General features: G+C 49.4%; 10 protein-coding genes across 10 annotated transcripts; 3 read left to right on the forward strand and 7 right to left on the reverse strand.

Annotated features, from left to right (window-relative positions):
- Positions 1–165: 165 nt before the first annotated feature.
- B0J16DRAFT_390895 (uncharacterized protein) lies at positions 166–3,650 on the reverse strand (the record flags this gene model as incomplete). The annotated part of the gene is made up of 5 exons (XM_046131906.1): positions 166–805; positions 856–1,529; positions 1,608–2,906; positions 2,953–3,492; positions 3,552–3,650. The coding sequence occupies 5 exons, from the start codon at positions 3,648–3,650 to the stop codon at positions 298–300; spliced, it is 3,120 nt and encodes a 1,039-aa protein (XP_045988666.1). The 3' UTR covers positions 166–297.
- Positions 3,651–4,927: 1,277 nt separating this feature from the next.
- Positions 4,928–6,753, reverse strand: B0J16DRAFT_11372 (uncharacterized protein). Its single transcript, XM_046121492.1, has 2 exons — positions 6,521–6,753; positions 4,928–6,216 (listed from the first exon to the last, which is right to left on the reverse strand). Exons 1-2 carry the CDS (start codon positions 6,588–6,590, stop codon positions 5,018–5,020), a joined length of 1,269 nt encoding a protein of 422 aa, XP_045988667.1. The 5' UTR covers positions 6,591–6,753; the 3' UTR covers positions 4,928–5,017.
- Positions 6,754–7,557: 804 nt separating this feature from the next.
- B0J16DRAFT_408693 (uncharacterized protein) lies at positions 7,558–10,601 on the reverse strand. The gene is made up of 5 exons (XM_046133045.1): positions 9,958–10,601; positions 9,736–9,901; positions 9,557–9,684; positions 8,097–9,496; positions 7,558–8,047 (listed from the first exon to the last, which is right to left on the reverse strand). Exons 1-5 carry the CDS (start codon positions 10,290–10,292, stop codon positions 7,923–7,925), a joined length of 2,154 nt encoding a protein of 717 aa, XP_045988668.1. The 5' UTR covers positions 10,293–10,601; the 3' UTR covers positions 7,558–7,922.
- Positions 10,602–10,811: 210 nt separating this feature from the next.
- On the forward strand, positions 10,812–11,363 carry B0J16DRAFT_11404 (uncharacterized protein). Its single transcript, XM_046121501.1, has 3 exons — positions 10,812–10,903; positions 10,967–11,091; positions 11,140–11,363. Exons 1-3 carry the CDS (start codon positions 10,893–10,895, stop codon positions 11,232–11,234), a joined length of 231 nt encoding a protein of 76 aa, XP_045988669.1. The 5' UTR covers positions 10,812–10,892; the 3' UTR covers positions 11,235–11,363.
- A 259-nt stretch (positions 11,364–11,622) lies between these two features.
- Positions 11,623–13,957, reverse strand: B0J16DRAFT_11400 (Sds3-like-domain-containing protein). Its single transcript, XM_046121500.1, has 4 exons — positions 12,842–13,957; positions 12,721–12,790; positions 12,190–12,673; positions 11,623–12,133 (listed from the first exon to the last, which is right to left on the reverse strand). Exons 1-4 carry the CDS (start codon positions 13,818–13,820, stop codon positions 11,729–11,731), a joined length of 1,938 nt encoding a protein of 645 aa, XP_045988670.1. The 5' UTR covers positions 13,821–13,957; the 3' UTR covers positions 11,623–11,728.
- Positions 13,958–14,377: 420 nt separating this feature from the next.
- B0J16DRAFT_327271 (uncharacterized protein) lies at positions 14,378–16,654 on the forward strand. The gene is made up of 4 exons (XM_046126082.1): positions 14,378–14,523; positions 14,584–14,650; positions 14,704–15,837; positions 15,897–16,654. Exons 1-4 carry the CDS (start codon positions 14,513–14,515, stop codon positions 16,377–16,379), a joined length of 1,695 nt encoding a protein of 564 aa, XP_045988671.1. The 5' UTR covers positions 14,378–14,512; the 3' UTR covers positions 16,380–16,654.
- B0J16DRAFT_327273 (tubulin alpha-2 chain) lies at positions 16,655–18,973 on the reverse strand. Its single transcript, XM_046126083.1, has 5 exons — positions 18,836–18,973; positions 18,576–18,634; positions 18,201–18,511; positions 17,642–18,145; positions 16,655–17,588 (listed from the first exon to the last, which is right to left on the reverse strand). Exons 1-5 carry the CDS (start codon positions 18,845–18,847, stop codon positions 17,113–17,115), a joined length of 1,362 nt encoding a protein of 453 aa, XP_045988672.1. The 5' UTR covers positions 18,848–18,973; the 3' UTR covers positions 16,655–17,112.
- Positions 18,974–20,011: 1,038 nt separating this feature from the next.
- On the reverse strand, positions 20,012–21,478 carry B0J16DRAFT_11466 (uncharacterized protein). Its single transcript, XM_046121508.1, has 2 exons — positions 20,898–21,478; positions 20,012–20,847 (listed from the first exon to the last, which is right to left on the reverse strand). The coding sequence occupies exons 1-2, from the start codon at positions 21,350–21,352 to the stop codon at positions 20,184–20,186; spliced, it is 1,119 nt and encodes a 372-aa protein (XP_045988673.1). The 5' UTR covers positions 21,353–21,478; the 3' UTR covers positions 20,012–20,183.
- A 2,248-nt stretch (positions 21,479–23,726) lies between these two features.
- On the forward strand, positions 23,727–24,758 carry B0J16DRAFT_11499 (40S ribosomal protein S15). Its single transcript, XM_046121514.1, has 4 exons — positions 23,727–23,857; positions 24,006–24,082; positions 24,152–24,448; positions 24,499–24,758. The coding sequence occupies exons 1-4, from the start codon at positions 23,843–23,845 to the stop codon at positions 24,566–24,568; spliced, it is 459 nt and encodes a 152-aa protein (XP_045988674.1). The 5' UTR covers positions 23,727–23,842; the 3' UTR covers positions 24,569–24,758.
- A 188-nt stretch (positions 24,759–24,946) lies between these two features.
- Positions 24,947–26,107, reverse strand: B0J16DRAFT_313367 (uncharacterized protein; the record flags this gene model as incomplete). The annotated part of the gene is made up of 4 exons (XM_046125122.1): positions 24,947–25,368; positions 25,438–25,569; positions 25,860–26,015; positions 26,089–26,107. The coding sequence occupies 4 exons, from the start codon at positions 26,105–26,107 to the stop codon at positions 24,947–24,949; spliced, it is 729 nt and encodes a 242-aa protein (XP_045988675.1).
- Positions 26,108–26,314: the final 207 nt, after the last annotated feature.

Genomic DNA, 26,314 nt, shown 5'->3' on the forward strand with positions numbered 1-26,314 from the left:
AGATCGATGGTGACGTAATTGAACATTAAACCAATCGTGTAAATGCCATCTTCTAGCTATATCACCATTATCCTTGATCACTTTGCTATGAACCATGTGACAGAACGATTCAAAGACAGGGTGTAATTCATCTACCGAAGCTCTTAATTCTACATCATATCGACCCGATAAGGCAATGCCCACCCCTGACATCTATTTGTTCCTACATGATCCCCTTGAGTCAATACGTAAGGATCAAGGCGACGTCTCCAACTTGCAATTGACGCCCCACAGAATGTGCAGACTTCAACGTTGCTCTCACCAATATGAGTACTTCTTCTCCTTGTCTTCCAAATACTGAATAGCATCAAAGGGCGGCTGATCCGTCTGGGTGCCATGCCCGTTCTCGTTCGAGTTGCCCACCTTATCCATTTGGCGCACCATCCGTATCGCTGGCTCGCACACGGCTTTGAATGCCCCATGTCTTTTCAGTTCATCGGTGGACCAAGAAGTTTGTTCGCCAAGTTCAAGCCCGACATTCTCTTGCAGGACATCCTCGGCTTTGATTGACGAGATGCTGGCTTCATACCACTGCCCAATCTGTCCATGGCTAAGCAAAGCTACAGGAACCGACTGTCCTCGGTATAGGCTTTTGGCGGTCCCTGGAATTCTTTTAACCACACGAAACATGGTAGACGTGAGACAGCTAGCGCCTTTTGCCCCATTTCGATATTTGGCTTCATGGCATATCCTGATCCGCTCTACATGCCATCCTGTGACAGTCTCCGGCTCGACCTGAATAACAACTTCTCCTATTTCATTTGTACTTAGATGTCAGTACTCGGAACTTATCAGCCATTGGATTCCAGTACTTACTCAATGTCCATTGAGCACACCAGTGATGCAGCAAACTTCTCAAAGTCCTCAGTAACTTGCGTCATGTCCCTTTGCGAAACACAAAGTTGGATATCCCATGCTCGTCGTGTACAGTGGACGAAAGCGCGGGACACTTCATGAGTCAAAGGAAGACATTCGTGAGTGAATTTGTCTGCATCTACATTCACAACAAGCCGGTTCTCGTGGCAGTGTGGTTCGGCCTCTCCTGAGGTGTAAACCTCCTGCACGCAGACGAACTCATAGAAGACGCGTCTACCGACCAAGACCCACGAGGCTCTGCCACCCGGAACCAGCGAGATCAAGTTCGCTTCAGCAGCGTTGGTCGTTAAGATAGGGGAAAACTCGACAGGAGGGTTGGTATCATTCAGACTTTTGGCGACCGTACCGACTGTGTTGAAAGGTCCATAGGGGGTGGGGTTCATGTAGACTTCGGCGGCTGGAATGCCTTTGATGCAAAGCCTGCCAAACTTGGCCTGGACGCTAATGTGTCCAGGCACGACCTGCAAGACCTTCACCAATTCTTGCAATTTTTTCTCCGCTTCGTGCAAGATTCTGGCACATTCGTCGTTGCCTTGTGTAATCGTGGGTGCTCCCATTCCCGCGGAGGCAGGGACATCGACCTGGATTTCGCGGCACAATTCTTTGGGATACGTCTGTTGTTGTTGTTGTCTGTTACTCAGGGCAACGTTACTGCTGGAAGTCCCTTGAACTGTCCGCCTTTCTTCGGAAACTGGCTGTGTTATCGTCGGTTTCGCAGCTAAGGGACAATCACTTTTGACTCGCACATTCGGCCCAACGTTCGTAGGATCTTGCTTCTGGTTACGACTATTTTTGGCGGCAACCCTAGCCCATGAGGAACCACGTGGAGCTTTCTGGTTCATAGTTTGGTGTATACTTCTTTTCTCATCGTTTCGTTTGCCGAATATGACCTCAGACTGAGTGGTGTGAGGACCCTGTGCATCTTTTGTACCCGAGGTAGGCACGGGTTGAAGGACGGGGATGCTGATAGGATCATCAAAAATATCCATCAAGTTTCGCGTAGACGATCCTACCATTTGCTGACCTAGAAGATTTGCCTGATTCTGTTGGTCCTCCATTGGAACCAGCATAACAGAACGAGACAGCCCTCGAAAAACCTCAGACTCTTCTGGACAGTTATCGTCTGCCCCATCAACCTCAATCAACTGGACCCGGTTGGGTTCTTGGTCGAACAAGCCCTCCCGATCGTCCTCGCCATGCTGCTTGAGAGCCTTCTTCGCTCCATACTTGGCGTCAACTTCAGGTTTAAGTTCCTTGTGCAGGTCGTACATCGAATCGAGTTCTCGCCCGAGATGGTCCTCCTCAGGATCACTCTTGTCGGCTGTCCTTTCAACATCATTTGTTTCTTTGAAACCACCTGGCCTTTCGTTTTCATATTCTTCAAGACCGTTGGGCGGTTCTGGGGGCACATAGGGCTTTATAGTCCCGAGCCATCGATTCACCGTGTGATCTTGAAGAGATACTTTTCCTGAAGTTCTTCCATCAGGAGGGACCCGAGGAAGATAGGCCAGCGAAGTCTTGGTGGCTCGCTTATCTCTAGTGCTTGAGCCGAAACTCACAGAGGTCGCCTGTGCATTTCCGGAACCAGTATAAGGTGCAGCCTTGGGTCCCTTTTCGCTTCCCACTGCAGGCTGTGATGTGATGCACTGAAGAGATCTCTTGTGATCTTTAACGGCTGATGTACCAGACCGCTTGTTGACATAGGTGTATCGCTCAAAAGGGCGAAATTCGGGTTGCTTGGACGTAGGTGCCTGGTCCCCAATGGGATATGTAGTTGGATCCGGGATTAGTTGACCTTTGGAATTGGCGATTCCATTCCTCAAAGTTACTGCGCCTGCGAGGCGCTTGTACTCGTCCTCCAAATCAGCGCATTCAGGATACACATATGTCAGCCTTGATAGACCAAGCTGTGTCACCCATTGATAACACAATTTGGTCTGGTCGAGGTTTTCAGTGAAGACGAGGTGAGAGGTTGTAGCCGAGGGAGCATCCTAATACTGTCAGAATCTTGCTATAGAAGTTGATAGGAGTAAATACCAGAAAGCTTGCAAGTGTGTTGAGTTTGCGCGTCGCCACATCCAGAGCGTTCGCACTGTCATCGCTGCCCAAGTAGAAAAGTGTACCTTGCAAGTTGTGGGATATCTGACAGTTTGCAGGCTCTCCTAACTTCTCAATGCCTGGCGGAGCAAGTGAGGCTGGCCATAGGGGCTCGTATTTTGAAAGAAGCTGCATAGCGACGCTTCCCTCCAATTCTTCTGAGGCGCGCCAAGTCTTTTTATGGCGGAGATCTTTGATGTTGTCTGGATATCTCCAAGGGTCGTACTCCTCAATGATTAACATACACCTTTGCTGGAACAAAGGGTATGATATCACGTGCGGGATTTCCGGAAGTATCTGAACATCAGGCTGACTTGTCTCCTCTTCATCTTCGAACTCGGGTAGAAGAACCCCCGTCTCAGATTCTAGTAACTGTTCCAGACGATTGGTCATCCAACGGGTGATAAGAGCCTGATGCTCGACTTGGGAGATGAACTTGAACCATGGCAGTTCAGGATCGTATAGTACCTCCCATACAATCTAGAAAGCGGAAATAGTGAGTATGTAAGAGGCTTCTGGGCTAGATTTGCAAAACATACCTCTCCCAAGCTATTCTCAATATCCGCCACAACGACTTCAACACCGTTCGGAAGTAACGGCGGATTACAAGAAACGTAGAACTCAGCAGGTTCACTCATGTTTGGTTTTGGAGGCTAGAGTAGTTAGAGAGTCGTCAAAGGTATGTTGCGGTGTCGGATACTTACAGGGCATGGATTCTTGTTGAGGAATTGAGGAATTGAGGAATATTGTCCGGCCACTTTGAAGTACCAACTTGAGCACTGCACCAGCTTCTTCGAAGGGGAAAGAGAGTTCAAAGCACACCTTCGCCTAGAATAGAAAAGAGAAAAACGAGTAAGATAAGCGCCGGGTAAAGTTAGCTAGCCACCACGATCACCCAGAAGAGTTGAGTGTCATGAGTGGTGGCATGTGGGTGGAAGGGTGCAGAATGTAGGATGAGATGGGAGGAGTAAAGAAAAAGAGGGGGAAGGAAATTCATCAAAATAGAGGAAGGCGTTACCTTAGTACCCAGGGAGTTAGGTAACCGATAACCTGAAATATAAGGAGGGAAAGAAGAAAGTCAGATGCACCTTCCCGTTGGCACCTGTTGCCAGATGGCAGGCAGGAGCTGGCAGTGCCACTCTACTTTACTACTAGTATCTCTTATTCCTCACCTAGCGGGCGCCCAAGCCAGTGAATCACTGTTAGATACCTGTGCTGATAGGCTGCCTTGAGCTTGATCTTCATACAGCTTCATTAGCAAATATAGGCAAGTGCCAAAGGCCCCGTACGGGAGCTCAAACTCCATATGTGCAGGGACATCTGACGATGTATCTGAACATTGGCAATATAATGCTTACCAAAAGATTCAAGAAGACACACATCAATGGAAGTAATAAGAATCATTAGTTGAATAGATCTTAAAATGTTAAAGAGATACGATTGTAGTATATTATGTATGTAGAACTCAAGTAAACTCGCTGACCATGAACATTATCTTGTTAAAGGGTTATAATGGACGCGATCTAGGTAGATATTCAATCTTCTTCTTTTTCTATTTCTAACCCGTCTTTCGTTAACATGGCAATCTCAGTCCCCATGTCTTTATGTGACTTCCTCTCTTGCGGAGACATTAATTGCAAAAAGCATGCCCAACACCGTTAACACCCATAGCCCGCCAATTCCCACGGTTAGACCAGTAACTAAAATGGATCACAAGGACGTATCTAGATCCAGCGTAAATTGCCAGTCCATGTTTCTAAAGAGAAGAAGAGAAAAGTATACAAGGAGTGGTATCGAAGCGACGGCGGTCATCAAGTGTTCGTAGGCATGAAGTTAAGAAGCTGTCGGAAGCTTCGGTGAGAATGGACTGGAGTCCAGCCAGTCGAGAGATGAAGTAAATTATAACAATATGTTGGTCGGGTCACACTTCTCGCAAGGTGGGAGTTGCTTAGGTGCGTTGCGAACCCTTTATGGTATGGCGGGCGGTGGAGAGTGGAGAGGTAACTCATTGTGCGCCTTTGACGTTTTTCTTAACGTTGAGTGCCCATTTGAGCTTATCGAGAGTTTCTTTGGACGCCAATAATAAGGCTTCTTGCTCGTCTTCTCTCTTTCTAGCATTGGTTTTGATATCCTTGAGGTCTTGCTCTTGCGTCTTCTTGTATTCTTCAAACATGCGAGCGATCTCTTCTTTCTCGTGTCGTAGCTGCTTAATATTGCCGTCTTGCTGGTCGCAGAGATCCCTTAGTGTCTGGATCTTATCGTCGTCTGATCGTCGTTCTTCGTTGAGATGATCTATTTCAGACTTCATCTTGGAAACCGCTCTCTTGACCTCCTCGCCTTGATCTTGCCAGTGGGAGGAGATGGCGTTGTAGCGTCCCTCCATCAGCTGTGCATAATTGGTAGCTTCTTCGACCTGGATTGTTGCGTCTTTTGTTGTCTTGGTCATTTCATCCCTCCAGCTCTTCTCACGTAGCAGAGCGTCTGCAGCCTTCTTCTTTTCGAGTTCGACAGTCGCTTGTAACGTCTCGACTTGGCGTTCCTTTCGAGAGAGGAGTGTCTTTGTGACGTTGGCCTCGAGGAGTCGACTTTCATAATCACTAACCATACGGTCAAGCTTGTCTTCTATTAACTTTGCGGCTTGCTTGGCCTCTTCAGCTTTTAGACGCTCGATTTTGATGTCGCGCTTGAGAGCCTCGTTGTCGCTGACGAGCTTATTTATAACGCGGCCGGTTTTGCCCAGGCCGGCCTTGCCTATTGTCGAGTCCCATTGACCGTCTACAGCTTCGACGCCTTCAGTCATGGTGGAGGTTTCTTGATCTGGTGTAGGCTCTACTACGCGCGCTGCGCCGGTGCTCCAGCGCGAGGGAGTTGTTGCGTTCGCGTTGTTGGCCTCGGGCTTGGTTTTGACGGGTGTTTGTGTGTGGTTGTTGAGATCGGAATTGGAGTTGGAGTGGGAGACTCCACTTGTGCTACTGTTCACACTGCTGGAGAAAGTACTATGTTTGCTCTCGGGACTGGATTCGGAGCCGTCGAAGCTGCGTACACTTCGGATTGTGCTGGACCTGGCGAGGGCCGATTTGTAGGTGGCAGGGCTCCGGCTTTTCATGCTGTTGATGGAGCCGGTAGAGACGGGCGTTAAGGTCTTTTCCTTGTCAGATGAAGGAGCATGTGGATCTGTCAATTTGGCTGCAAGTGTGGCTGCGGCTGATGGTAAACAGGTTGAGGTCAGCGACTGATTAAACGGCTGAACAAAGAGGTGGAATGTTAGGATAGTAAATAGTATCTGGCAGGAGGAAAATAGAATACAAGGCTGCTTCAATTTGAGCCTGGTCCATAAGACAAGACAAGTAGGCGACCACAAGATGGGATGAGAATGCAATTGCGCCCCAGTTGAAGATGTGGGGAGCGTTTCAAAGTGGATGCAAGGACATTTATTGATGGGAAAGCATGGATAGGAAAATGCACCAGCAGCTTAATTAATTTCACTGACTGGTCCAAACGTACGTACCGTTGTTGATTGCGTCTTTGTGAATAGAAAATTCCTTTTTGTGAAGGCGGTTTCGTATTGTAATAACCATGACTTGGCGAGTAATAGCAAGTTGGGATGACCCTATGTCTCAGGTTGCTTGGGCAATGAGAGCTGCAGATAAAAGGGATGCTAGAATCACAGTACGTGCAACAAAGCAAAGAGACAAGCAAAAACAAAAGTAAGGCAAGATAAACGAGGCAAAGATGACGCTGAAGGTTTTAGGACAATCAAGTACTGAGCAATCAGGACACCGTAAACACAGGAACGAATAAACACATACTAGAGGTAACGTAGTGTAATAAATAAAGGGTCCTTTCCTCTCTTTCTCTTTTGTTTTGGTTCTCAAGGGAGGGATGATTGGATCTCCACATTAACTTAGTAGACGGAGTACGTACTCGTTGTCCTGTACTCTCCCGTCCGCTGGCTCCCGCTCAAGCCCCGTTTATTATACCGTTGGCATAAAGCACCGTTAAGATGGAGGGACGGAATACGGAGACGCAGAGAGGGACTGAGCTGTAAATATTGACTGACGTGCATCAGCATTGGGTCCGCTTCAATATCCATTTTCTGGGTCGATCTATGGATACATCACTATAAACAAACAAATAGAAGAGAAATGATGCGCACGGCAACAGGTCAACGTCATCGTCAAGGAATACGAATTTAGGTATCTCCAACCTTGTCCTTTTCTTAGATGGCACGACAACTGCACGCTACCTTCGTACCTAACTGTTGCTGAATCTGAGGTGGCACAAAACGCACAGTCCTATCTAATCCAGTGTATCTTTTTCGTCCTTCTGTGTCTAATGACGCCTGACCACTGTCATCAACACTCACGGGCCAAGAACCAGACGACCGTAATCCAGGTCGCACATGGGTTTCTAATTAGGCTTCATGCAAATGCTTGTTTCGAGCCTGGTCTACTGTTACTTACATTATCCCGGGCTTGACCAGAGCACCTAGATGCAACAAGTGTAAACCTCTAAAACGGTCAATATCAACGTGGACATTCTTATCGGATGTTCTAAAGATCTTGTATTTCAGGTCGGCATATCAATACCCGCATCGTAGACTATCCGTCTCAAGATTTCTGCCCACAACAGCAATAATGCTTGGTATACATCTAGTCAGTGTCATCCCCGCCTGATTGCTCGATAGGTCCTCTCACTCCTATCTACCCTTTAACGCCTTGTAATGCTTGCCCCTTTTGTCTCTGAGTCCTTCCATATAGTCATTGCATGGGAAAAGCAAGCAGTTTCCCTCTGCCAACTGGTCATTATGGCTTATTACCCCTTCTCGATAGAATTTACATGGTAGTCACAACAGAGCGACGCTGTAGTTGCCGAGCCTTCCAATCCATTGTTTACTCGGAATGCGCCCCTCAAGCGGTGATAGCGGTCGATGCAGACTGTCCTGAGTTTTCACCGGTGCCATTCCGTGCAGCTTCCATAAAAGACGGGCGATACTTGGAAAGATATTTGCCTGCCACAGGCCTTGCTTCATCGACTGCGCCGCATTAGTAATTATCTCAAGAGGGTCTTGCATCGCAACTTACATTCGCTCCAAATATCTTGCACCGTATCCAGTGCAATCTCCTTAGCAGGCGGTCGCATCATGATCAAATACAACAAACTTGTCAGAGCCAGCTGAACAACACTGGGGTCGCGGCACATGTGCTTCACCCGTGACAGGATGTTCTTGTTCAACTCGGGTATCTCGCTCAAGAAACGTGTCAAAACCTTGTCCTGGGGGTGTAGATATGGCAGAAAACCATCGATTAGTCGCAGGCAACACTTCTCGTAGTATAAGGGTCGATCGCCACCCTTCTTCTGTTGTAGCTTGTCATTATACCACTCCTCGCAGAGCCAAGAGACTGCTACATCGATATGCTTGCGGAAGTCCTCCATCACGTAGGAATACAAGATGTCGCGAATGTTGGTGCTGAGGGACTGGTGCGCCGATGGGCCGTCTTCATCCTTGACGGTGGTTTCTTCTAGACCAGCAATAGAGCGTGTCGCGAGTCGGGCCAGGATCGTCATCCAGGAGTCCCGGTTTCCAGAGCTAGCTGCTAATCTGCTGAAACCAGCCTTGCTTCTCTTTGCTGGTTCTTCCAGAGCCTTCATCATCTCGATTACCCGGGTAACTGTGCCGTTGCCAGCTGTCAGTGCTGTTTCTGGTGTCAAGGCACCGGGTTGAGGCAGATGGAATGACTTCAGTGAAAGGCCATCGTCCAATAATGGTCTCTCATGAACGGGTGAGCTATCTAGCTTGTTCAAAATCTGCTCCGTGTCTTCGGCTTGATAGAAGTCCGGCTCATATTCATCGTCGTCTTCTTCCACGCCTAGCAGAGCAGTGTTTGGGTTCAGCTCAGGTACTGGCGCACTGGCAAGGGCATCGAGACGCCCACGGATGCCGTCAACTGCCTTGGACAGTACTTGAGGGTCAAGCCTCGACAGCGTCGTCACAGCAATCCTGGCAACGAGTGGCGCTGGAACCTGCGCAATGTCGAAGTTCTTTAGAGCACTATTGTCAATCAGGGTGAACACGTCAGCCAGGCTGTGCGGTCCTGGGCCTAATGGTGGTATCTGGATCTGTGCCGGGGATAGTCGTTGTCGTTTGGCCTCATAATCGTCCTGTGGCGGTGGTTCAAGCGGGCGCTTGCGTCCAGTATCATCAAAGATATCGGCCATAGTGCGCATCATACGTTCTACGTGCTGCTGTATTCTGGGAACCATCGGGTTGTGGGGATCTCGCTTTACTAGATGAATCAACAACATGCGGGTTGTCTTCTCCATTGATCTAATCATAACCCGCGTTTTGGGGGTAAGAGGGGAGTTGGCAAGCTTGAGGGGATTAAAACTGAGGAGCGCATTGATGATTCGGCTTGATGTAGCTGGGCGAGTTCTTATGATGATAGACATGCAGTTCAAGGTCGCATCTACAATCAAAGCATCGCTGAAGTGGCATCAAAGGTTAGTTATATAGACACGGTGCAATCATTATCAACCGTCTTACCTGCTTTCCTGAAGGGCACTCAGCATTCGATCTAGAAGACCCGAAGCCTCAGCCTCCAAATTCCTAGGGTCGAGGGACTGGTGATTCGGAGGGACCTTATCGAGAGACACATCGAGTGTACCGCCATACTGATTTCGCATGTTAGCATGTTCTGTGTGAATGATTTAATAGATTCATACTCTTAACTCAGAACCGGTAGCTGCAGTCTGGGCAAGAACCACACGTTGCGCAAATTTTATGCAGCAAATTCTCACGGTAGGACCTGCATTGTCCCATATTCTTAAAACTTTCTGCTTGACTGCCACCATTCTTTCCCACGTGATTGTGTCATATCCGTTGTTTATGCTGCATAATCGTGTTAGTCTTGAAACCACATAATTCGGATATCATCATCTTCATACATCCACCGCATTGCTAAGGGGTAGATACTGGCAACGCATTGAATCACACTTCGCAAAACCTGAGGGTCCTCTCGATCATTCTCAAGCATAGATTCCAGTGTCGGTAAAACGTAAGGTTGCATCGTCTCTTTCTCTCCATTTGGTAGAGCTGGTGTCGCGAAAGCTTCAGCAAGGAATTCGGCACCCCATCTGCGCAGCTCAAGCGGCGCACTGGGGCCGATGATAGGCAGTATCCCTCTAACGACACTGGGGTAGTATTTGACATCCCCCAAAACTAGCTTTCGTGCATCGTCGAGCTGTCGAATCTGATCCGACACTGAAAGAGTTGCCGCCATGATTGGTTGTTAAATTTCTTCGATCGCGGTGGTATATATCGAGAGGAGATAAGCTTAGAAGCTTCAAACGAATGCGATGATAATGGGTTGTCGTAGATGAAGTTTGCCCGCGGCCCTTGAACCGTGGTCGCGCGACTAGGCTGAGCTTGGGTGTATACAGTGGTTGAGCATGCTTTGCAAAAAGCTCAGGGTCATCGAAGATTCGCACTTAGCGGTGTCGTCTTTTCAAAAAACGCGTGGTCGATTCGTTGCGCGTTATTGTAGTCGTTGCCAGCTTTTGTCTGCTGGGCTTGTAACCGAAGGTTTGGCGACGCGGAAATCAAAGAATATGGGACGTGGAAATGGTCCAGACCCTTGTAGCTTGGAGCTCCACAAAGAACCTGGAACTAGGGAAGGTGCAGCAGACGTCACAGTCATCGTGCTCAGCCGACATTTAGCCGCAAATATTCTTTCCACTTAAGGTGTGGAATTTAACGTTACCATTGGATTAGATATCGAGATAAGACCATCTTTTGCAACACCGGCAATTGACAATCAATCCAATCGGTCCATGGTTAAAGCTTAAGCTAGACAGCTACCACCAAGTTCATTACCCTCACAATGCCTACAAGGTATGCTCACCTCGGTTTTGAGTCTCTCCAAGGCGCAGTGGACTGATCATGACTCCGATACAGCCCGCACTCAACTTACTATGATCGCCGCCTGCGACAGGGCCCGGCGCTTGTGCGAGCACGACGACCCTACCTTGTCAAGAACGCCGTCACCGGCCTCGGTCTCTTGGCTGTCGTTGGAAGCATCTGTACAGTTCCCTCTAACAATATCGCTACGGTCCACTAACGCAGCTTAGATTGGTACACCCTGAACGCCGTCGGTCAAGACAACTTTGAAGATGTCAAGGTCCCCGATGCGCCCAAGCCCGCGAAGCCCGCCGCCTCTAAGTAAAGAGTTTATCTACGGTTAGACCACATGTACGATCAAGATCAAGCGTTGGAATTATGATATTCAAATGGGTGCAAGTTATATGACAGGCAACAAGCAAGCGATGCTACTCATGAAGCATGCTGCACAAACGCCTTGTAAAACTCCGATCGGCCTATGTACGACATGCTCGCCAGCTATTCTGTGCAGTATGTATAAGTATATGAGGACTTTGTACAATAACCCCTTTTCAAATAGGCAACATTGTCGGCTGTCAAGTCGATGCCTCCTCTCCAACCATGCTTAATCAACAATAATGGTATTTGCTGCAGGCGAGCGCAAGCTCTATTCCCACCCAAGTTCAAACCAAAACAAAAAGTAAATCGATCCATCGGTGTTTGGGCCGATATTTCCCAAGGGTATCACAAAATTCCGAGCACAAAAGCAATATTCTCCATCGCGTTATCAACAAAACCCCATCGAGGGGATATGTTCAACCATAATTCTGTAGACTCCAACTATGTCGCTGCCGTTTTTGTACTGCGGCTCACGCCTGGGAGGTTACCAACCCTCTTCACCTGATGGGCTGGACTGAGCATGGTTCGGGTCAACTCTGGTGATTCTGATAATCGTGCGGGAAGTGATGGGGACTGTTGCGTGACTTGAGCAGTAACATTCAAGCTTGACTTGATATCAACAGGAGGGGGTCCGGGCATCTGTTGCGCACTACGGCTAGCCGCATCGTCGGGTCGTGCCTCTGCTGGAGCTGTCGTGGGGTACATCTTGTGAATTAGATGGTTCGGATTTGCCCAAGGGGTTTCTCGAAGAAATTGCTCCCCTGCCGGGCCGAGGCGGTCAAAAGGTGGAGTGTAATATTCCTCACGCCTCTGGCTTGCTGGCTTGTTTCGTGATCGTTTTGCTCGCTTGTGATGGTCAGCTCAGCGGGCCATTAGAACTTGCTTGCCATTTTTCGACTTACCTCGATAGCGGCTAGATCGTCCTCGAGTTCTGACGATGTCGCTCCTGTCATTTCAGGGCCAGCGGGGAATCCTTCGTATTTGGCAATTGTAGCCAGCGCCGAGACCTCGGTGTTGTAGGCAATCGCGTTTCGAACTCGTTGTGCAGGATCCTTTGGATAAAGTAGACCGCAATCTTGCAAACTATGTGCACTCCGTCTTGCGGTCTGAATATCGTACCATTCTTGATTGAGTGATTCCAAGGTGCTTTCCCTCTTTTCCCTGACAGCTTGGTAATACTGACCCCAAATCTGGGCACGCTGGGCAACGGATCGTCTCTCATGAGCTTTGATACGATACTCGTGCTCATTGTGAATTTCACGCAGCTTTTGCTCTAATCGATCATCCAAACACTGCTTCATGTTGAGATATTCGGGGTGTGTCGGTACATCAGCGAGGAGAGATTGCTCTTCTTCTTCAAGCCTTTGAAGTCGGTCTTTATAGAGCCTTGGGGAGATGTTAGCATGAATGTGTTTCTTGGAAATTCCACATACCTGTCACGAAAGACCCCGAACATTTCTTCTATGACTGTCCAATCCTTGAACGCGGCGTGTTTGCGTTCCACTGTTACCAGGTGAGCATTATGATCCACAGCATGGGCAAAGTTCTTCTTACATTCTTCATCGTGCGCAGTCGCTGAGTCCACCTCCTCGTCAGCGTCTGGGTCAACTTCATCACCGTGATTGTCCACGTCCGTCCCTCTGGCGCTGTCACGCGCACCATCATGGCTGCCGCTATCAGTGTCCTGATCTAGATCAGCAGCAGCGGCCGCTTTCCGCTTAGATCCACGCGTATTCTTCTTAGCTACACGTGATATGCGTTCCGTCAGATCAGATTCGCGACTTGTGGGCTTTTTCCGCGGGGATACATCGATGTCTTCAACGGGTGTATGGGTACCGCTACTCTCGTTCGCGGGAGTGGCCTCATCCTCATGAAGAACGGTCTCTTCGAGCTGGTGGATCGCGCCTGCATCAGTCGCATGTACTGAACTAGTTCGTTTTCTAAGCGGCTGTTCTGTTTCGGATTGCTCGGCGGCGGGTGAGCGCTTGCGCTTGCGCTCTTGTGTGTCACTTTTGTTTCCATCCTCCAAGTCTTCGTCATTCATGGTCGCGCGTTTTGTTGGAGAGTCTCCACCGACTGTAGGCGAGCCTGTTGAAGCGTCGTCATCATCAATGGCAGATTCGTCATCGTCAAGATCGTGTAGGTTGGCAGTTCTTCGTAGCTTGCTGGGAGTGTGCTCATAGACTTGACCCTCATTGAACTGGTCTACCACGACGTCTCTCTGTCTCTGATGTCGAGGTGTGTCGTAGAGCCTTTCTGTCTCGGCTTCTGTGACGTTGCCATCGGATGGAAGATCAGAGTGGGCGTCAGAGAGGACACTGTCAGAGTCAGAGGCGGCGTGGGGTTTCTTTCTAGGGCTCCGTCGAACGCTGTCCTCGTCGTCGTGATCTAGATGCATATGTTCGATCTCGTCATCATTATCATCTTTCGTATCAACCTCACTGAGAGGGCTGGAGACGTTGCTATCTTCATGATCGGCAACTCCAAGCGCCGGAGAGGAGAGATGCGGAGGGGCCGAAGCAGAGGCAGCCATCGCTGCAAAGGAACGTGATTATGTGTTTATGGGTCGACCGAATGAAAATATCGTAGTTGTATGTGTTGTTGAGCGGAGACGGTAGCTTCGGACGGTCGTTAGGTTGTGTGAACGCGCCCGTGGTGACAAGTGACGAGGAACGGTCAACGGACAATTGGAGACCAAGTGTCTTGGAGAACGGCGTTGAAGGGGTGAAAGTGAGCGAGAAAAGAACCGATTGACTCGACCTTTCCGCAGCATGGAAGATACAAAAGATAGAGGTAACCTGGGAAAGCTAAAGATTTCTCGTATCGACAGGTTGTGTTGGTAGGTGGAGGGGATACGGAGGAAGAGAGGAATGGGTGCGGTGCCGGTTTGCGCTGGCTGCCCTGGCTTCTGCTTCTGCTTCTGCTCGCTGGGGCGACCGCCGAAGCGGGTTGCTGAGAATGACGGGCCCGCCTGCAAAAAGGCGGACATTAACGGCAGAAACGCTCATGGTACTGCCTCGGGTCCACCACTAGTGCCATGAGACCTTATCTATTGGTTCACAGCTTCTAGGCCAATAACGATAGCCTTGGAAATCTAAGGTGGAGCCGCTCAACTGAACTCTGGACTTTTTTCTGACTGACCATGTCTTTTTCTTGTCGCAGAGCCAAAGATTGCACCAGAGTTGACAGCTTTGCCGATTGTATCCAAACACAAAATTCGACAAAATGGCCAAAGGGTGAGCACATTCGCGATCTTGGATATTGTATGAGAATCAAAGAAAATTGACCCTGAACAGTTCAAAGGGCTTGACAGCCTCTTCCAAGGCGGTGGACCCCACCCTCGACGCTCTTTTTGCATCCAGTGTAAGTTTTGCGACAAACGACCATTCCTGCCAATTCGCGCTGACCAGTTCAAGGCTGGCCCTGTACAGGCTCCTGTTAAATCAAGATACTCGACATTGTTGGACCAAAAGGTTCGGGAACCTGCCAAGCCCAAGGTCCAGCTGGAGGATGCCGAAGAAAACGACGACGAGGTTCTTTCCGAGATCAGCGAGGAACTGAGCTTCGAAGAGGATGGCCCTTCTGATGAGGAGGACGAGGATGAGGACGAGGATGAAGAAGAAGAGGGCGAAGATGAAGACAAACAGGACGAGGAAGAAGATATCGAGAGCGCAGACGAGACCATGAAGGATGCGCCTGTCGAGCTCGACGACATCATTGATGCGACAGAGGACAAGTCAAACAAGGAACGAAAACGAAAACGCAAGAACGACAACGACGATCTGGAGGGCAAATATCTTAACAAACTTGCTGCAGAAGAAGAGGCCGAACGCGCCGGCAAGCGACAGAAGAACGACGCTTTGAACAAAAAGACTGAAAAGCCTGCCGAAGATGGCGAAGACGGCAACGAGAGCGACGTTCCCGTCCACGAGACTCTTGCCAAGGACAGTAAAGAATCGGACCTAGAGAAGGCAGCCCGAACAGTGTTCCTTGCCAATGTGTCCATAGAGGCAATCAACTCAAAGTCCGCCAAGAAGACACTGATGGCTCATCTGTCATCCGTCTTGGAAAAGGATGCCACTCCCCCGCAAACCATTGAGTCACTGCGTTTCCGTTCCGTTGCGTTTGCGGGTGGCTCTCTGCCTAAGCGCGCAGCTTACATCACGAAGAGCCTGATGGATTCCACAACCAAGTCAGCCAACGCATACGTCGTGTACTCAACACCTGCGGCTGCCCGCACGGCTGCTGCCAAGCTCAACGGTACCCAGGTGCTCGAACGCCACCTTCGAGTAGATAGTGTTGCTCATCCCAGTCCTACTGATCATCGCCGATGTGTGTTTGTCGGTAACTTGGGATTCGTCGATGATGAGACTGTTCTGAACACCAACGCTGAGGGAGAAACTACGGAGAAGAAGAAGAACAAGATCCCCTCTGATGTTGAGGAGGGTCTTTGGCGAACTTTCAGCACCCAGGGCAAGGTTGAAAATGTCCGAGTTGTTCGGGATCCCAAAACTCGTGTAGGCAAGGGTTTTGCCTATGTCCAGTTTTATGTAAGTCGACGGTCCCGCCACTTGCCCATAGGGGTTCAACTGCTAATATCACCCAACAGGACGCCAACGACGTTGAGGCTGCTCTGCTTCTCAATGAAAAGAAGTTCCCTCCCATGTTGCCGCGCAAGTTGCGAGTGACTCGAGCCAAGGATCCTCGCAAGACAGCTCTTGCCCAAGAGCGAGCCAAGGGCAAGCACATGGCACAAAATGGTGCCACCAAGAGTACAAAATACAAGCACAAGGCCACGCCTCAGGAGCAGTCCATGGCTGGCCGTACAGGCAAGCTTCTCGGCCGCTCGGCCGCCGTACAGCAACGCCACAAGAAGCGTCCTTCAACACATGGTGGTGCCCAGGAAGTTGAACCCCCGGTTGCAGGTATCAAGGGCCCAGAGCATTTTGTTTTCGAGGGTCGCCGTGCTTCAGCAAAGGATGGTACACCCAAGGATCTCAAACTCGGTAAGAAGGGTAAGGGTAAGGGCAGATCAGGCAGGCCTCAAAACCATGGCTCAAAGAGGGCGGCTGAGTGGAAGAAGAGAAGCTGATTAATTATGACGAACGTTGCATAAGCTGTTGAGGCTGATAGATGAGTGAGACGTGTGGGCTATTTTTTAGTGAGATAGATGAGAAGGGTTGGTTGTTAAAATGCAAGGCCCCGCGCCCGGGAAAAAGTTGCGAGTGATTTTTGGCATTGGCTGCCCTGGCCTGGCGGCTTACAAGAGAGATAGGAGTACTTGTCTGATTTACGATGGGAAAAAGTTCATGTAGTTGTACAGACATAATTTACCTGATACATAATCACTATCTTACATGAAAGACATGGTTTTCTTATTGATCATCTTTTCTTAATGGCTATACTAACCGTGCATTCATCGCTTACAAGTCTTGCTAAACTAGTCTTAACACAACTACGACATGCACAAGTGTTCAAGATGCAACATGGGTTATATGAGAATGGATATATCATCAATTTTACGTGCCTGCTTTGCAAATAAATTCGCCCGGTTTGCATCGAGGGATAGTCTCGTCTATTAGGACCTGACTCCAACATTCAAGACCATTTACTAACGGGGTACCCTGAGTCAAACTTTGGCGCGTGGCGGTCAACACACGTTTACCCCCATATGTGTGCCGCCCAAAAACCGGGAATCTTAAACAACTTCCTCCACAACTCTTTTCTGTACATTGCTTCGCGGGCGTGAGCCCTGACAGAGCCATCGCTAAAAATGCCATCAAAGAAGTCGAAAGAGATTACTCAAACTCGCATTATACGGTTGTCTAGTACTCGAGTTCCTCCTCAGGCTCGAAAGAGTCGGCAGCAACCTCCTCGTAATCCTTCTCCAGAGCAGCGAGATCCTCTCGGGCCTCGGTAAACTCTCCTTCCTCCATACCCTCACCGACGTACCAGTGGACGAAGGCACGCTTGCTGTGCATAAGGTCGAACTTGTAGTCAAGACGCGACCAAGCCTCAGCGATGGCGGTGGTGTTGGAAAGCATAGAGACGGATCGCTTGACGGGAGCAAGACCACCGGCCTCAGCAGGGGCAGGGACGGCCATGGGCTTCTGGTAGTTGATTCCGAGCTTGAAACCAGTAGGGCACCACTCAACCAGGTTGAATGAAGCCTTGGCCTTGAGGGAGGCGATGGCGGCGTTGCAGTCGCGGGGAACGACGTCACCGCGGTACAGAAGAGCGACAGCCATGTACTTGCCGTTTCGGGGATCACAGACGACCATCTGGTTGTTGGGCTCAAAGCCTGAACAAGGTTAGCATCTTTAACAGTAAGAGTGGATAACAAATATGACTTACACTGGAAGGTAAGCTCCTGGACCTTGAAGCTCTCGTGCTCGCTCTTGTTGGCAGAAATGACAGGAGCGTAGCTGATGAGAGGGTAGTGAATTCGAGGGTAAGGAACCAAGTTGGTCTGGAATTCGTTCAGATCGACGTTGAGGGCACCATCGAATCGAAGAGACGAGGTAATGGAGCTGACAACCTGGGCGATGAGACGGTTCAGGTGCTCGTATGAAGGTCGAGGAATGTCGAGGTTGCGACGGCAGATGTCGTAGACAGCCTCGTTATCGACGAGGAAAGTACAGTCGGAGTTCTCAATGGTGCTGTGAGTAGACAGGACAGCGTTGTAAGGCTCAACGACGGCAGTTGAGGTTCGGGGAGCAGGGTAGACAGCGAACTCAAGCTTGGACTTCTTGCCGTACTCGGTGGAGAGACGCTCAAGAAGGAGAGCACCGAAACCAGAACCGGTACCACCACCGAAAGAGTGGAAGATCAAGAAACCCTGAAGGGACTGGCAGTTGTCTGGATGGTGATGTTAGCTACCGCACAAGTGTGAATGTATGGGGTCGAGACTCACCGGCGACACGTCGAATACGGTCAATGACATTGTCAACCATCTCCTTTCCAATGGTGTAGTGACCACGGGCGTAGTTGTTGGCGGCATCCTCCTTGCCACTGATCAACAACTCAGGATGGAAAAGGTTGCGGTATTCACCAGTTCGGATCTCGTCGATAGGAGAGGGGTCGAGATCGACGAACAGAGATCGAGGAACATGCTTGCCGCTGCTGGTCTCAGTGAAGAAGGTCTCGAAAGAACCGGGGTCACCAATATCGGGAGCATTGGGGTCAGGTCGACCGTCGGGGCCGAGGCCGTGCTCGAGAAGGTAGCTATTGGGAATAACGGTCAGCTTGATTCGCAAGAGGACAGAGAGCAGGAGGCGAGGCGACATACAGCTCCCAAGCAGAGTTACCGAGCTGGGTACCAGCCTGGCCCAGGTGGAGGTGAAGAATCTAGACAACAGAGAATCAGCATCACGAGCTCGAATAGCAGCTTCACGAATAAGAACCGCCCCAGCTTGGACAGCTCAGGACACCAAGTGGAACACCCCAACGCCTCTCGAGCAGAGCAAAACAAGAGCAGCAAGATGCAATTGAAATGCAATGCAGCGCAGCGGAGGTTTCACAAGATTCGCGGCTGAATTCTAAACGTACCTCGCCCTTCATCTTGTATAAATGAAGCTTAAAAAGCTAAGACGAGAGTTTGAAGTTTGGGGGAGAAAGATGGGGAGAGTAAATAATTACGCGCGCAGCGCTTGAAGGGGTAAGGGGAAGAAGGGGCCTGAGGTGGTGATGGTTTTCAGGGTGGGTGTTTGGAGTTCCCAATCTGTGTGGGTGCCGTGCCACTGGACATCCAATTGGTGGCGGGGTCGTCAACAAACTGAACCAGATACGCTGGCGCGCAAAAAAAAGCTATCAGAAGGTACATGCAATATGGGCGAAATGTGGTCTGAGAGGCGAGTACCTAAGCTGTCTCTCACCGCCAATTGACAGGGAACAGACCTGGGGACCCCTGTCCGACAGTGGAAGAACTGCACTTGCAAGGGGCTCTCAGGTGGGATCTACTCACTCAGGACCTCACTCAGATTGGAATGCAAGCTGCACAGCTAACTTGTGGATAGGTTGCCCGTACTGTAGTATCAACGAACTTACCACACATAGCAATCCGCCAACTTTCATTATCTGGGGGAGTTTCCTTACAGATACAGATGCTTTACTCGGGGGGGATATCTAAGCTAGTGCTAGACCCTTAAACTACAAGCCGTGGCGTTTCTTAATTCGCCATGACAATTGAGTTCCTGAGGTGACTATCCAACTCGGTCCACGGATGTATACATGTACCTAGGTTCTCACAGTAATCTTTCTGCCTGGATCCGGTAACTTCAATCCAATCTGAAAGTACCGTACGAACTGATAAATTCATTCTCTTATGCCTTGGACGAGTCAACCGGTTCTTTGCTATGCCAAGCTTGGTTATCAAGCATTGTTAACCCCAGCCTTGAATTATGAAGATCAATGATCTTCGTAAGAAAGATTCCGTGCGCCGGTCTGGGGTGAGCTGGCAAGCTGCCTGTCCAATTGGGGTCTCTCATTGGCTTGCCTTGAATTCTGTTGCCTGGATCTATAAGGCTGCCTGGTGTATCAGTAGCACAACTCATGGTGTTTTCAGTCGTTGATTGGTATTGATTATCATGCTAATCTTCTCAGACCAGAGGCCCTTGAAAGATTACATGGTTGCAATGGTGTTCTAATACTGCTGTATAACTTGAAGCAAAAGCCCGGGGTGGTGAATGTATCCTTTTGTTTCACTGCCGCCGTACTCCAAAAACTGTACAAATGTTCCCTCCTGTAAACTATTTGTATAAGAAAAAACAAAAGCTCGTAGCAATTACTACAGCTGTGCAAAGTGGTATCATAGGTATAGTAGGCCGTTTCCCGTCCAATTCATGATCTTTCGCTCTCTTCTCTTTCCCGCACTTGATCATTCGCCTTTGTGTCGAGTTTAATTATGCCGATTTTGTTCCTGGAGTTGTGTCTCAGCCCGCTCCAGCTCTTGAAGACGGCGCTGAATGGCTTCTTTCTGGACTTGCAACGCCCTGATCTCTTCGTCTCGCGTAGCTGTGTCCTCACTTAGACGACTATCGTTCTCTGTCATACTGTTTGAGTCGGTAGCCTCGTAGGCAGGCGGAGGCTCCGTAGTACCGCGGCTCCTGTTTCTTCTATGGTTGGCGTCGGCGGCGGCATAGAAGTTATCCCCGGTCCCTGACGAGCTGTGACGCATGTTTCCCACCGCATTGAGCTCATGTGGTCGTCTTTTTTCTGTCTTGGCTCGTTCTCGACGGATAAGCCAAAATGCTAGTGCTCCAACCGCCAGCAGCACGAAAACCGCAACCCCAACACCAATGCCAATTCGCGCACCCAATGACAGAGACTCATGTTTTCGCTCAATGCCTGGAATATCGTCCTCGTCTTTAAGTCCAAGGGCATCCTTATCTCTGTCCTTGAAAAGAGCCCGGATGGTATAAACCGCAATCGTTGCGCTGTACAAGGTGGTGGCGGATTCAGCATAAGCGTCGTAGGTTTGTGCTGTTTGGTTGAAAGTGTAAGGAACAGCTAATACGGAAGATATCGATCTTTTACACAGGCTGCCTTCCAAAGTATAATGCCTGGCACAATTAGAATGATATGTCATGATGAGTTGTACCTGGCAACTTACGAGGAGCAGCAGATAGCTGTGGTTGTCTCGAGATCTCGGTCTTCACTACTATCCACACGTAGAGATACAGTAGTCCACCCATGAGGGCATGTGCCCGGGCTGTAAACTCCTGTGAGACCATTGTCGAACATAGCATCCGGATAGCATGACAGGGATTTTGCACCGGGGATTGGTTGCAGGTCAAGCATTGCCTCTAGACCTCCTAAGCCAGATTTCGGGACGTGATTCGCATCATATGTCCATGTACATTCGGGCGGGCCAGTCCAGGGAGTTGTCATTGGTGGAAATGTCCCGTCGCTGGCGAGGTCATCGTCGTCGGTTGGCTTTGGTTCAATTACAAGAGTTGTCGGAGGAGGCGTTGGGCTTGACAGAGATACGGCCGATGAAGGCGCGGCGGATGGCATGGATAGTGATCCAGATGCCGTGGGCTCATCATCCTCGGTTGACGAAGACATGTCGTCGGTTTGTTACAAATATGGTTGGATGATGGCAAGTATCGCCAGTACTGGGCCGACTCGACTACAAGCCGCACCACCAGTGCTTTGCTTGCCGTCAACTCGGCAATTCAATGATGTCCTTCAGTCTTTTCCATCCGAACATGCGACTACCGTTCCGTGATATTGGCGACTGCCGCGACAAGCAAATATATGTCGAACTTAATATGATTGATGCGCAGAGCAGGTTCGTGAAGGCGACTTGGCTATGGCTCAGCTACACGCAAAAGCGCAGGCGTGGTGGTCAAAATGGAAGACAGCGTCTCTGACGATATCAAAAGCCATCCGATCGAGTGTCTTGAAGGGGAATGGACCGATGGGGATATATAACAGGAGCTTAGACGAGAAAAAGTGACAAATGAACGAAAAGGAACGAAAAGCTACCCAAGAAATGACGAGAGTCAGCCAAGCAAACGCAAGCACAGGTCCATCCATACCATGCCAGCAGCGAGAGGACGGGTACAGTAGCGTAGCGTTGGTGTTCCCCCTTCTGAGGTCTTTGAAGGCTTGGCGAAATCTTATCACGGGTGGATGCCGAGAAATGCCAAGGCCCGGATTACACCAAACCACTGTCCACGTTGACCGCTGAGAGTCTGGGCATTTGGCGCATCCTTCTGATGTCGCCGGTAGCTTCTCCCTTGGCGACAGCTGGGCAATGATAGCGGCAGCATAGCCAAGAACAGTCGTTCAAATAAGGTATAAGTCTGGGCTGACCGACATCGCCATGCGTCCATCATAGGACATGAGAAAAGACCATCATCGTCAATGCGGCTTCGCGCTCATACGAAATTGGGGGGCCCATGACCCGAAAGACCAAAGACCCAATATGCCCAGCAGGCGGCGCCAGCCAATGTTCGCGTCCAGCCAAAGCCGAGCCTTCTGGCCCCAGTGCCACGGTCTTGGCTGATGAGTATCGGATTGCTGGGCACTTGGGAAGCTCTGACGCGGGAAATGAAGGCCGCCTTGTATTGTGCCGAATACGCCGGCTTGGAAGTCTTGGGGGTCTTGGAATCCTGCACGCGAAGTCACGACAGAAAGTACCAATCCAATTCTATAGAATAAAAAGGCAGCAGATTCCGTCTTGGCCACGAATCATCAGTCAGGATCTTTTCTCGCTCCGTCTTATTCCCACGCGCAACTCACTTTTTTTCACATCTTGGGGCCAAGAGAGTTGAATGTCTGATTCGATTCCTTCAAACCGAAGTCAAAGCTCAATGCCCAGCAAAGTAGTCAGTCAACATGATACTCTTGGCGTAGCACTGCCAATGTAGGACGAAGCAGACAAATATGTGACAATGTACGATATCAACAACTTGCGATATGGAAGTATGTGAGGCAAGTCGACAGTCTTGGTCAAGTTCCTCGCTTCTTTATCCCAATTAGCGTTTGACTTGATGCTTGGAAGAGATGCAAAAGGGAAGAGACAGTCAGAAGTGCTCCCGGTTGGTCGATGTGAGGTCATGCTCATTGACGGGCGCTCTACCGATAAGGTTACAGTAGCACACACCAACAAGCACTGTTATGGCTAAAGACTTGAAGATCCGGCATTGAAATCTTGATTAATGTTTCTCGGCAATTGGTGATTTTTACTTGAATTGACATGCGATGAGTTTATTGCATTTCATTCATGTTTCCTATGTTTTGAAAGTCTATAAGAAGTTATGCCAAGACAATCATCTGATACTACCGTGTAGGAAGGTTGGAGGGTCGATTAGGGTCTCGTTTCTAACACCACCAAGTATATTGTCACCAGTGTTAAGAGACGAAATAATTAAGTTACCTTATGCTACCTATAGGTAGTTTATTAGGCCTGAACTTGGACTACTTTATTTTGGTATCCTGAGCCTGTGAGGGTAATTCTTCTGTTACCTCCCTGATTGTCAAGATATGCTCTTTTGACCTCAAGTCATAAATCTGATCTGTGATTATCATCAAGGTAATCATGGAATTATAAATGGATGCTGGTGATATGGAAGTCTGTCAAAGCAGTGCACTCTTCTTTAGATTGCCAATACAGACTCCAGCAGAAACTCAGAAAGAAGCAACAGTATGAGACCACGGATAGAGAGACCAGCTAGCATAGGTAGAACCAACCATTCAAGCAACTATCACAAGGGAACAACTCTACTGCTACCAAAGAATAGACATTTGAACCAATTGAAACACAATACAACCACCTTCAACTAGCAATAGTCTAAACTCTCCACAAAATACCGGAGCTACGGCGCACTCTCTTCCGTTCTCTCTTTAACCGCTTTAAATGCCACATTCCAAAAGCTCCAAAAAGGCCAGTCTCACGTGACGAGGGGTGAAGGGCAAGAAAACCCTACCCAGGAATTTCAATCGTGCCCACCTAAGCGATTCAACCACCGACTTCAAAGTTGACTCCATCCCGGCCCATCCATATTCGCTTTCCCGACCAGCGAATTCAATCAACCCAACACCGCGATCATGGCTGACGAATACGTACGTGTGAATCCTCGAGATATTCTCTATCCCCTGAGCAGAAAGAATGCCTTCCGCCGGCTTTCCCTCGACGACCACCCGCCACCCGCGCACGAATCGATTATGAAACGATGAAGGAAGAGCTTGACTAACGTATATACCTGGATAGGATGCCGAGCAGGCTGCCGAGCTCAAGAGAAAGAGAGCGTTCCGAAAGTTCTCTTACCGTGGAATCGATCTTGACCAGTATGTTGCCGCCACCCGAACGATGGAACCCGTCCGAGCAAGCCCATACTGATCCCTTCCCTTCTACAGGCTCCTCGATATGTCCAGCGAGGACCTCGCTGGCGTGTTCCCAGCCCGCCAACGAAGACGCATCAACCGTGGCCTGAAGCGCCGTCCCATGGGTCTCATCAAGAAGCTTCGCAAGGCCAAGCAGGAGGCTGAGGCCAACGAGAAGCCCGATGTTGTCAAGACTCACCTCCGAGACATGATCGTCGTTCCCGAGATGATCGGCAGCGTCATTGGCATCTACTCCGGCAAGGAGTTCAACCAGGTCGAGATCAAGCCTGAGATGGTTGGTCACTACTTGGCCGAGTTCTCTATCTCATAGTACGTGGTTCCGCACTTAACTAATGTTTTGATACTGACCCCCTTTGCAGCCGACCCGTCAAGCACGGTCGACCCGGTATCGGTGCCACTCACTCTTCTCGTTTCATCCCCCTCAAGTAAGAAGGTTGCGGTTTGGGTGGTTTCTGCATTCTCGGACATTTGGGCGAAAAGGACTGGTTCTGGTAGAGAAAACATCTATCAAAATTATTGATGACAATGGGTACGATGATAGTACAATAAAGGAGCATTGTCCGCTTGATGACTACCCTCAAACTATCGCTCATTCTTGAAAAACATTTAGTGACGCTTTCCGCACCATTGACACCCTGCTATTTATTCATTGCCCTCGAGAGAAATAAGAGCGGAATCTCTTGCACTAAATGGCCGGTCTGCCACGAAACCGATTCCGCTGTTCTTCCCCCTCGCTTGCTCAGCGATCAATATGTTCTTGTCTCGGTAACTTTCGACCACTTCTCATAGATATAAATCTCTATGATGTCACTGTTCTCGTTCGTCTTTGCGTAGCCAATTGCGCGGGTTGAGTTTGTGGCCAGCGGTTTTGAGTAATCTCTTCAGCCGTCGCTTTCTCACCGTGCTTGTGGCACACCTTGCGCAACCATGTGTCAAATTTTCCTTGCCATAGTTGACGAGTATCTCTTCATCTACTCTGACAGGTTTCTTCAACAAGACGTTGATGCAAAAGGGGCCACCAACTACGAAACGAGCGTTGGCGCAATTTTCACATCCATGATTGATGTGACACGCCAGTGCATAGAAATGAGATCCTCTGCCTGCAATGTCTCCGAAGCCGTATTCGCGTTTGAACCGCTCGAGGAGTTTTTCCCATTCTTCATCTTTGTTTGGCCGGCCAGTCCGTAACGCCCTGTCAGTCGGTATATTGTGTAGAATCGGGAAAGTGTCTACAAGACGATTGCGCTGATGGGTGCTCAGGGAGTTCTACGCGTGGATTACTGTGTAAGTACTCCCACTGAAAATCGGTTCTTCGTTATCGATGATCCTGTAGCGCTTAAAGAGATCCCGCGTTGCAAAGAGGCCACGGCCGCGTTCGGTATTCGTGTCTCGAATCTCGACCACACTATTGGGGGTCCCTGCTCCATGTCCTATTTTGAACATATGATGTTAGCTTGGTCGAACTAAGGGAGCACAACGACAATGCTGGAAACGGTCTTAAGGGAAGCACAGGTGGGTAACAGAAGAAATTTCCTCTAAGGGTTGGGCTACTAAAATAAAGTAGTCTGGGTACTACTCTAAGCTGGCATAAAGTGGCCAACTTATTTCATCTCTTGGTTTCGGCGGCCAATTCTTCTGGCACCCTGACGAAGCCCAATCCTCCAGGTATGAAGAGTTGATTCATGAAGGTTGGATGAAAGTGCGTATCTTGGTAACGTACCTGAGCTTCCCTGTAGCGTCGGGGTTTCTTGTGATGATGATGCGTCCTGGGGTGTTGGGGTGTCTTGTGGTGTTGAGACATCCTGTGCTGCTGCAGCTTCTCCCTGCGGAGGTGACAGGAGCTGGTCGTCAGACCCTCCAGACATTTGGTGAATACCTGTCAAAATGAGCGGCTCGTATGGATTGTTCATGGATCTAATGGATGTATTGTGCCCTCATATCAGACTTACTTTCGTGGTCCGTCGCCATCTTGCCAATGTAAGATGGAGGGTAGAATATCGGCAGGTGCAAAAGTAATGTAGATGATGGTGAATGTCGTGAAAGAATGATAGCTTTAAACGACTGTTCGAATCCAAGATGGGCGATAATGTTGGACGATGTTGGGAATCTATGTGAAGGAGAAAAACCATGACATCTGAGGGGGGACTGAGATATACCATTCGGCAATTTCCTCGG

Source organism: Fusarium flagelliforme (assembly GCF_020744385.1).
Source record: "Fusarium flagelliforme strain FIESC 12 MPI-CAGE-AA-0113 chromosome Unknown B0J16scaffold_1, whole genome shotgun sequence".
Classification (NCBI taxonomy): domain Eukaryota; kingdom Fungi; phylum Ascomycota; class Sordariomycetes; order Hypocreales; family Nectriaceae; genus Fusarium; species Fusarium flagelliforme.

Coding starts and splice junctions, on each gene's coding strand:
- B0J16DRAFT_11372 (XM_046121492.1), bottom strand. CDS start 6,590: ATGGTTATTACAATACGAAACCGCCTTCACAAAAAGGAATTTTCTATT. Junction 6,217..6,520: donor CAAAGACGCAATCAACAACG/GTACGTACGTTT, acceptor GTTTACCATCAG/CCGCAGCCACACTTGCAGCC.
- B0J16DRAFT_408693 (XM_046133045.1), bottom strand. CDS start 10,292: ATGGCGGCAACTCTTTCAGTGTCGGATCAGATTCGACAGCTCGACGAT. Junction 9,902..9,957: donor CCCTTAGCAATGCGGTGGAT/GTATGAAGATGA, acceptor ACGATTATGCAG/CATAAACAACGGATATGACA. Junction 9,497..9,556: donor AGTGCCCTTCAGGAAAGCAG/GTAAGACGGTTG, acceptor ATGCCACTTCAG/CGATGCTTTGATTGTAGATG.
- B0J16DRAFT_11404 (XM_046121501.1), top strand. Junction 11,092..11,139: donor GGCTGTCGTTGGAAGCATCT/GTACAGTTCCCT, acceptor AACGCAGCTTAG/ATTGGTACACCCTGAACGCC.
- B0J16DRAFT_11400 (XM_046121500.1), bottom strand. CDS start 13,820: ATGGCTGCCTCTGCTTCGGCCCCTCCGCATCTCTCCTCTCCGGCGCTT. Junction 12,791..12,841: donor GACTGCGCACGATGAAGAAT/GTAAGAAGAACT, acceptor ACCTGGTAACAG/TGGAACGCAAACACGCCGCG. Junction 12,674..12,720: donor TTCGGGGTCTTTCGTGACAG/GTATGTGGAATT, acceptor CATCTCCCCAAG/GCTCTATAAAGACCGACTTC.
- B0J16DRAFT_327271 (XM_046126082.1), top strand. Junction 14,651..14,703: donor ACGCTCTTTTTGCATCCAGT/GTAAGTTTTGCG, acceptor GACCAGTTCAAG/GCTGGCCCTGTACAGGCTCC. Junction 15,838..15,896: donor TTGCCTATGTCCAGTTTTAT/GTAAGTCGACGG, acceptor ATCACCCAACAG/GACGCCAACGACGTTGAGGC.
- B0J16DRAFT_327273 (XM_046126083.1), bottom strand. Junction 18,146..18,200: donor CCGTATTCGACGTGTCGCCG/GTGAGTCTCGAC, acceptor ATCACCATCCAG/ACAACTGCCAGTCCCTTCAG. Junction 17,589..17,641: donor CCAGGAGCTTACCTTCCAGT/GTAAGTCATATT, acceptor AACCTTGTTCAG/GCTTTGAGCCCAACAACCAG.
- B0J16DRAFT_11466 (XM_046121508.1), bottom strand. CDS start 21,352: ATGTCTTCGTCAACCGAGGATGATGAGCCCACGGCATCTGGATCACTA. Junction 20,848..20,897: donor ACAGCTATCTGCTGCTCCTC/GTAAGTTGCCAG, acceptor TAATTGTGCCAG/GCATTATACTTTGGAAGGCA.
- B0J16DRAFT_11499 (XM_046121514.1), top strand. Junction 24,083..24,151: donor CGTGGAATCGATCTTGACCA/GTATGTTGCCGC, acceptor TCCCTTCTACAG/GCTCCTCGATATGTCCAGCG. Junction 24,449..24,498: donor GCCGAGTTCTCTATCTCATA/GTACGTGGTTCC, acceptor CCCCCTTTGCAG/CCGACCCGTCAAGCACGGTC.